Source organism: Phocoena phocoena, chromosome 12, assembly GCF_963924675.1.
Source record: "Phocoena phocoena chromosome 12, mPhoPho1.1, whole genome shotgun sequence".
In the NCBI taxonomy this organism is placed as follows: Eukaryota; Metazoa; Chordata; class Mammalia; order Artiodactyla; family Phocoenidae; genus Phocoena; species Phocoena phocoena.
Window position 1 is genome coordinate 12165904 of NC_089230.1, and position 9541 is coordinate 12175444.

General features: G+C 38.8%; 1 protein-coding gene across 1 annotated transcript in view; it reads right to left on the reverse strand.

Moving 5' to 3' along the window:
• Positions 1-9312, reverse strand: part of SCAF8 (SR-related CTD associated factor 8) — a 90291-nt gene extending 80979 nt beyond the window's left edge. Inside the window, exons 1-3 of the mRNA XM_065888611.1 lie at positions 9270-9312; positions 6858-6950; positions 3980-4089 (exon numbers count right to left, since the gene is read on the reverse strand). Coding sequence (XP_065744683.1) covers positions 3980-4089; positions 6858-6950; positions 9270-9312 — 246 coding nt within the window. The remainder of the gene's footprint in view (positions 1-3979; positions 4090-6857; positions 6951-9269) is intronic.
• Between the last annotated feature and the right edge of the window lie 229 nt (positions 9313-9541).

The following is a 9541-nucleotide window of genomic DNA, read 5'->3' on the forward strand; positions in this document are numbered from 1 at the left end:
CACCAGCTTCACTTAAATTAAGTAGGAATTTTGAGTTTGCCAGATGTGTTTTGTTTTCTGTTAAAGAAGTGGTTCTTCAAATAGCTAAAGGTAAAACAGCACATGTTATCAGTAGTAGTGGTCAAAGATTTAAAAAAAAAAAATCTCTAAATTTCCAGGCTTTGTAGTTTGAATATTGATTTAAGCTTAACCTTTGCCCTTCAATGAGTAAACCAACAGATTCGTGTCTTTTTCCTTCGCAATGAATCTTTCCTTACTACTTACACACACACACATACACACACACACACTCCTGACCCAAAATATATGCCCAACCCACAGACACAACCTTCAGTTGTTCCCCAGACTGTCCAAATGGACATGACTTCAACTTGCTGGTGAGAAGGAGCTGTTTCGCCTGCCTTAAAGTTTTATGCAGCTATTGTGAAATGACAGAAAAACTTTCTGAATATAGGAATTTTCATTCATTTCAGATCATTGAAAAGGAGACCAAATTATTTTGTTGCAGTACAATGAGAGAAGACTCAGGGTATGATGAAAGAGGTCATATCACCCAAAAGGCATTTTCTTATATCCCTAAACTCTGTCTACCTTTCTGCTACAAACAGCTGTTATAAATTGAGGGCACTGTGCTAAGTGGCATCAACGAGGCTGTCCAAATAAGGCCTCACATTTTGACAATACATTGTGACCACTGTATTGCTCATATGTTGATGGATTAGTAACTCAATTTAATTCATCCAGAGTAGATCAGAGGCTCATGGACAAACCAATAATAACCAAACACAAGATACTGACATATGCCCCCCAGAATCCAAGTTTATTAATTTACTATATAATATATCTCATTCAAGTGACTGGAATTCGCATGTCTACTATTCAAGGCAAAGTCTTCTACACCAAGGTAGCTGGGAAACTAATAATCTGACAGTTGCTTTGAATTATTAAATTGTAAAAAGAAACTTTTAGTGACTAGAACTTTTATATCCTTCCCCCTGACGTATACCCAAGCTTCAGTGCTCCTTTTTCCTACACCATATTGAATAAACACTGCAAATATCTCTCTGATACCTATTTTGTTTTTATGCTAATCTCTTTTGGCTCAATCTGAAGCCTATAATAAGACTACCAAAATCATGGCTTTCTGAAGATTTGAGTTTATTCCTTATATGTTAATTTGTATAGATTTTAATCTAAGTCAGAAGGTTTCAAGGCACTTTTTAAAAATCAGTTTTGGGTGTTTTTATAGTCTGAATTGTGTCTCCCAAAATTCATATGTGGAAGTCCTAACCCTCAGTACTTCAGAATGTGACTGTATTTGGAGATAGGGTCTTCCCTGCCTCCCAGCTTGAGATATGATTGAAAAATAAAAATTATATACATTTAAGGTGTACAAGGTGATGTTTAGATGTATATTGTGAAATGCATACCACAATCAAGCTAATTCATCGCTTTCCATAGTTACCACCTTTTTTGGGGAAATGAAAACACTTGAGATCTACTCTCTTAGCAAATTTCAAGTATATATTACATTATTATTAACCATAGTCATCATGCTGTCTCTAGAACTTATTCGTCTTATAACTAAAAGTTTGTACCCTTTGATCAATATCTCCCCTCTCCCCTGACCCCCAGCTTCTGGTAACAAAGATTCTACTCTCTGTTACTATGAGTTTAACCTTTTTCAGAAAAAAATTCCACAGATAAGTAAGATTATGCAATATTTGTCTTTCTGTGTCTGGCTTATTTAACTTATAATAGTGTCCCCCAAGTTCACCCATGTTGTTGCAAACGGCAGGATTTCCCTCTTTTTATTTTATTTTTTGAGCATTCTTTTTTTATATATTTTTAAAATTGAGGTATAGTTGATGTACAATATCAAATTATATAAGTTTAGGCATACAACATAGTAACCCATTGGTTGTTCAGTAGCATGTTGTTTAATCTCCACATACTTGTGAATTTTCTGGTTTTCTTTGTATAATTAATTTCTGGTTTCACACCGCTGTGGTTGGAAAAGATGCCTGAGATGATTTCAATCCTCTTAAATTTATTAAGACTTGTCTTGTGGCCTAACATAAGATCTATCCTGGAAAATGTCCCATGTGCACTCCAGAAGAACGTGTATTCTGTTGCTTTTGGAGGGGATATTCTGTATATATCTGTTAAGTCCATCTGGTACAACATGTCATTTAAGGCTGATGTTTCCTTATTGATTTTCTGTCTGGATGATCTATCCACTGATGTAAGTGAAGTATTAAAATGCCCTACTATTATTGTACTACTGCCTATTTCTCCTTTAAGTCTGTTAATTTTTGCCTTATATATTTAGCTGCTCCTATGTTGGGTGCATAAATATTTACAAATGTTGTATTCTCTTGTTGGATTGACCCTTTTATTACTATGTAATGCCCATCTTTGTCTGAGAAGCCCTGGGTTAAGATTTTGTTTTATTGTTTTGTTCTGCTTCTGATAAGAAGAGATAAGAGAGCTATGTAAAGTTCAAAAAGTTCTTAACGATCATATGCCTGTCATGTTATTTTGACTTACTTCACATAAACTGTTTGTAGAGAGGAATGGGTTAGTAATCAAGAAGAGTTATAAAAGAGAATTGAGTACGAAGGCAGAGAGAATTCGCATTCAAGGCATAAAATGGTGGTGAAATGGAATCTAATCTTATCCTCCGGGTCAGGGAGGACTTCTGGAGGTCAGGACACCATGGTGCCTACTTTAGGAACTATAGCCTTCGTCCCTTAAATTCCAGCAGACTGTTGACACTTCAAAATGATGAATTTCTGACAGAACGACAGAGCAGATTCCTAAACACCTCCACTGCACAGCAACTACCAATACTCATTAAAATAGTTAAATTTTCTTTTTAAATGTATTGCTAGGTTGATAAAGAGTAAAAGCAGCCTTAGAAGCCAAAAAAAGTAGAGGCAGAAATCTAGAGAAATAAGGAGGCACTGTAACGGCAGAACACTGCCAATCCCTGGTGTCACTAAGCTTTGATTTTGATATGTACATAGGACATGAGATGGCCAAGTTATGGAGTCTTTTTAATTTAAATAATTAAACAAATAACACTCTATTAGTTTTAGGTGTACAAGATGATGATTCGATATTTGTATATATTGCAAAATGAGCACCACCATAAGTCTAGTTAACACCTATCTCCATACATAGTTACAAAATTTTGTTTTTTCTTGTGATGGGAACTTTTAAGATCTACTCTCTTAGTCTTATAAAAGAACCTTGTACAAAGCTAAGTGTCAAAAGGGAACCATCAGCAAAGTGGTTAAAGTGTAAAGGGAAGAATAAAACAAAAACAAAAGGTGTTGGCGGATGAGGGAGGAGGGAGCGGCACAGAAATTCCTGTATCAACATCAGAACTGAGTAAAGAGAGGGAAGAAATTCCCACAAGAATGTGTAACCAAAGTCAGACCTCATGCATGTTTGTGGTCCACTTCATAATACCTGGGTGATGTAGAAAACCTCAAGCAAAGGAATTATTTTTAATTGGTACTGAGTTGGCATGCCTCCAGGCAACTGAAAATACAACTGCAATTTTTTTCTGGGGGAAAGTGACTTCAACCTAACCTTCAAAGAAGTTTGACAAATAAAGGTCTATTGAAAATGAGATTATAATTAACCAAACAAATAAATGAACAGGAAAACAAAGCATCGTGAGTGGGAGCCAGCAGAAACACAAGACAGCAAAATCAGATCATCCAAAAGTTTAGATGGTAGAACTGACAGATTCAGAGGACAAAATTTTTAATAGGTGCCTGGGAATATGTTGGGCTAGGTTATTCAGATCAGTCCCATTACTGAAAACCACAACAAATGCTGGCTAAAAGAAAGAAAAATATGAAAAGCGTTGAAAGCACTGAAAACAGGGCAAAACTTAAAGAAAGTGAGAACCAGAGAGACCCCGAAATTGCTTCTGCCTTGGGTGCATTTTCCATCCCAGACAAACTTGAACTTTGGGTTTTGACAGCCTTCTGGGGTAAAAGGGGCAGAAATCAAAGCCTGGGAGCCCCCAAGTTGGAAAGTCTAACAGGAGGGTCTCTTTACACTGGGCTAGACCTGCAAAGGGTTACAACCCAGGATTAGGGTGAAACAGAAGTAAACTCACATCTCTCTCCACCCAGGAGACTCTGAGAAAATTTTCCTTGTCTAACAGAACAAGGAGAGAGGGGAACAGCGAAAAGTATAACATAGCCTAGACTTTACACGGATTTGCAGCTCAAAATCATGTTACCTCTAGCCCTTAATGTAGTTCAAAGTGTTCCCAGGCTAGTAGTGCCCCTAGATCAGCGGTCCCCAACCTTTTTGGCATCAGGGACTGGTTTTGTGAAAGACAATTTTCCACAGATGGAGTGGGGGTGGGGTGCTGAGAGGGTGCAGGGCTCGCTCAGGCAGTGATGTGAGCGAGGGGGAGCGGCAGATGAAGCTTCGCTGGCCTGCCCACCGCTGCTCCCCTCCTGCTGTGAGGCCCTGTTCCTAACAGGCCTCGGGACAGCTACTGGTCCATGGCCCCGGGGTTAGGGATCCCTGCCCTAGACAACTAGGAGAAGGAAATACACGTCCTCTCTGAAATATTGGTCCTTCCTTTAAGGCCTTAAGGAAATCCTGCAAATGAATCCTTAAGGGAAATGAGTGTATTTGTTTCCCATTGCTGCTGTGACAAGTTACCACAAACTTGGTGGCTTAAAACAACACAAATTTATCGTCTTACAGTTCTGGAGGTCAGGAGTTCACAGTGGGTCTCACTGTGCTAAAATCAAGGTGTCAGCAGGGCTGCATTTCTTCTAGCTGGAGGCTCTAGAGACAACATTTGAAGATTATATACCATAAATGAGAATCAGCAGAAAAGACAGATGAAACATACATTCATACATATATACATCATAAACCAGTTAGATTTATCACAGGAATATAGGGTTGGTTTAACATTAGAAAAATTCATTAATGTAATTCACATTTTAAGAGATTAAAAGAGGGACTTCCCTGGCGGCACAGTGGTTAAGAATCCGCCTGCCAATGCAGGGGACACGGGTTCCATCCCTGGTCCAGGAAGATCCCACATGCCACAAAGCAACTAAGCCCATGCGCCACAACTACTGAGCCCACACGCTGCAACTACTGAAGCCCGCGGTCCTAGAGCCAGTGCTCTGCAACAAGAGAAGCCACCGCAATGAGAAGCCTGTGCACTGCAACGAAGAGTAAAAAAGAAGAGAGAGATTAAAAGAGAAAAACTATATGACTGTTTCAGTGGATGCAAAACAAATGCATTTGATGTGATTCAATATCACAACTAAATAAAAACAATATTAGATTCCAATGGCTGCCATAACAAATTACCATGAATTTGGTGGCTTAAAGCAATAATTCTCTCACAGTTCTGAAGGCTAGAAATAAGAAATATAAATGTGAGCAGGGTCAGGCTCCCCTCAGAGGCTCTAGGGGAGAGTCAGTTCTTGTTTCTCACAGCTTCCCCTAATGTTTTTTTGTGTTTTTTTTAACATCTTTATTGGAGTATAATTGCTTTACAATGGTGTGTTAGTTTCCGCTTTATAACAAAGTGAATCAGCTATACCTATACATATATCCCCATATCTCCTCCCTCTTGCGCCTCCCTCCCTCCCACCCTCCCTATCCCACCCCTCTAGGTGGTCACAAAGCACCGAGCTGATCTCCCTGTGCTTTGCGGCTGCTTCCCACTAGCTATCGGTTTTACATTTGGTAGTGTATATATGTCAATGCTACTCTCTCACTTTGTCCCAGCTCACCCTTCTCCCTCCCCGTGTCCTCAAGTCCATTCTCTAGTAGGTCTACATCTTTATTCCCATCCTGCCCCTAAGTACTTCATGACCATTTTTTCTTTTTTAAGATTCCCTATACCTATATATGCATTAGCATACGGTATTTGTTTTTCTCTTTCTGACTTACTTCACTCTGTATGATGTTTTCTGACCGATGGTGACATCACTCTGATCTCTGCCTCTATCCACACCTGGACCTCTCCTCTGCGTCTGTCTGTATAAAATCTCTCTCCGCCTCTCTCTTCTAAGGGTACATATGATTGCATTTAGGGCCAACCCTGATAATTCAAGATAAAGTCCTCTCAAGATCCTTAACTTAATCACATAATTTGCCATATAAATTAATTTTCACTCTTGCTGTGTAATGTGATATTCACAGGGTCCAGAGATTAGGAAGTAAATATAACTTGGGGGGAGGGGACATTCTTCCAGCATACCACAAAACAAACCACAAAGGAATTGTAAAAGACAGCTTCCTTAACTTGTATTTTAATCAGGATCTTAAAAAAATAGCTACAGCTAATATCAAACATTCCTTTTAAAACCAGGAATAAGAATGGATGTCCATTATTACCAGTTGTATTCTACATTATCGCAGAAACCCAAACCAATGCAGCAAGACAAAGAAATAAAAATTCTAAGAACTGAAAAGAAAAACACACAAAATATTATTTTAACACAACTATCTGAATATAAAGCTTTAAAAACATCTACAGACAAGTTATAGAATTATTAATAGTTTAAGAAAATTGCATTTCTTTTTTTTTATTTTGGCCTCCCCGCACAGCTGGTGGGATTTTTGTTCCCTGATCAGGGACTGAATCCAGGCCTTCAGCAGTGAGAGTGCAGAGTCCTAACCACTGGGCCGCCAGGGAATCCCTGACAATTGCATTTCTATATGCCCATACATGGAAGTTATATTAGTAACTGTAATCGATTACAGAAATATTTACCAAGTAAAATAGCAACCAAAATATTGGGCTGGCCAAAAACTTCGTTTGGGTTTTCTGTACGATCTTATGGACAAACCTGAGCGAACATTTTGGCCAACCCTAGTAGAGGGCGTTGTGCTTCCTCCTATGATGGAATACTGGTACTGCACTTGGCCTTTTATAGTAACAACTAGAGAATGTACAAAACATAAGCAACAATTGTTTTCAGACATTGGGCACTAGACAGAGAAGGATAATAAAAACGGTATCCCAGCAACACGTCTACTTTCTTCCTGGTGGCTCTTTCTGGACCACAGGTGGGGAGGAGGAACCCAAACAGAGCATGAGAGTCTTACTGGGTTGAGGAGACAGAGATCAGATTTTGGACAGGTGGCTGGAATTTGGAGGACAGGATGCTAGAGTAGAGAGAGCTATGTGGAGAAAGGGCTCCAGGGACTTCCCTGGTGGTCCAGTGACTAAGACTCCAAGCTCCCAGTGCAGGGGGTCTGGGTTTGATTCCTGGTCAGGTAACTAGATCCTGCATGCTGCAATGAAGATCCTGCATGCTGCAATGAAGATCCTGCACGTGGCAACTAAGACCCGGCGCAGCTAAATAAATAGTTTTAAAAAATATCTATCCTAAAGAAAGGGCTCCAGAAATCATCATAGAGGTCACCTTGAGTTTTGGCTGACTACAAAGCAGCACATGCCTAGAGAAAATTCTACGAGGTCAGGCAAAGAAAAGCACTTGGGAGCCCAAAGCTGAACAATTCCCAGAACTAGGAGATACTGAGTTCTCATCAGCCGGAGTGGAGAAATCCTTACTGAACACCTGGGAAGAACTATAGGCACACACACACACAATGATGGTGTGCATCAAAGCAACACAGGAACCAACTGAAAGAGCTCCCAGTGCCAAAGCAGAAACAATTTGAACAAAATAAAATATTACTGAATTATAATCCAAGCAAGAATGATAACCTCATTCACGGCGTGAAGGCAATATTGTTAAGATGTCAGTTTTTCTCAAAATGTTTTAAATGTTCAGTGCAATTTTTTAAAAAGCAGGGTTCCCCCCCTTAGAAATAGACAAGCTGATTCCAAATATATGAGGATGAAAAGGATTTAGAATACCTAAGACAATTTTAAGGAAAATTGGGAGGACTTCTACTATCTAAAATACCATTAAAAAGCTACAGTTTCAAGACAATGTTGTGTGGTAGTAGAGTATGAATCAACCTATGTATCAATAGAGAAGACTAGAAAATCCAGAAATATACACATATGTGTATATATTCCCACACATATATAGTTTATTCATTTTCAAAAACGTACCAAGATAATTCATAGTCTTTCTAATAAACAGCAATGGAAAAAAGGGGATGCTAATGGGAAAAAAAGGTGTCTCAACGTTTGCATCACACCATAGATGAAAATTAGGAGGAGAAGGGGCAGTACATGGAGGGAAGATGGGGTCGGCAGGAACTGGGAAGACTTTTTCATGGAGATCACAACCACGGCTACTTCTGATTACTTCTCCAGTTTTACCATTTCCTCTGATTCCTCTGCTCATAATTTCAGTTCCTTGAATGAGATATTCTGTGGTTTGAGTCTAGACTTTGCCATGCTATTTCATTTTACTGGAACGCTTTCTACACAATTACATCTCATCTTTACTTGGGTAACTCCTATTCATTTCACCTTTTATTTTCCTTTTGATTAATCGGTAAATACATGCAATATTTATAATATATGAAAGATATAAAAATTTTTGAAAGAACACCTGTATAGCCCTCCCTGAAAGGGATTTCTAAAACCAACACTAGCTTTGAAATTAGCTAGGAGGACTCATAGTCTCAGAATCAGGTCATATTCACAGTAAGATTTATTACAGTGAATGGATACAAAACAAAATCAGCATAGGGAAAAGGCACAAGGAAATCAGGTGCAAGCTTCTAAGAGTCCTCTCCCAGGGGAGTCAAGTAGGATGGGTTTAACTCTTCCAGCCATGAGTCGTGACAACATGTGTAAAGTGTTGCCTATTAGAGAAGCTCATTAGGGACTCAGTGCCAAGGGTTTTCGCTGGGAACTGGACATGCAGCTCCCTCTGCCTGGCATGTACCAAAATTCAAGACTTCCGGATGGAAAGCAGGTGTTTGGCATAAACCATGTTGCTTAGGCACTGTGAGCCACTCTTATCAGGCAATGGTGGGAACCCTCCCAAGATGAAATCTAAGCTCCCAGATGCTAGCCAAGGTCTAAACTTACAAGCAGGTCTTTCTAAGGATAGCATCTCAGTCCTGCTACTTATTCTGGTACCCACTTCCTGTTTATGCCCATCCCAAATCCCAAACACTTCCCCTCCACCCATCAAGTAACCACCATATTAATGAATATTTACTGTGGCCTTGCTTTTCTTCCTACAGATTTATTTTATATGTATGTATGCCTATACAATTTATTTTTGGTTTTGCAATGTTTCGAACTTCATCTAAGTAGAATAACGTACCTTTCAATTTTTCATTTATATAATGCTTGTGATGTTCATCCATGTTAATATCTGCATTTCCTAGTGTGTATGTATGTGTATGTATACACACATACTTTATTGTTTAAACTTAATTATATGTATGTATGTGTTGTGTGTGTACATATACATATACACATTTGTTGGAGACAAAATATAATCTTCAACTCAATAAAGCATTACCTTTAAATTTGCTCATTGATACATTATTTATTTTAATAACTTTACTGGTTTCTTTTTTTTAATTTTAATTA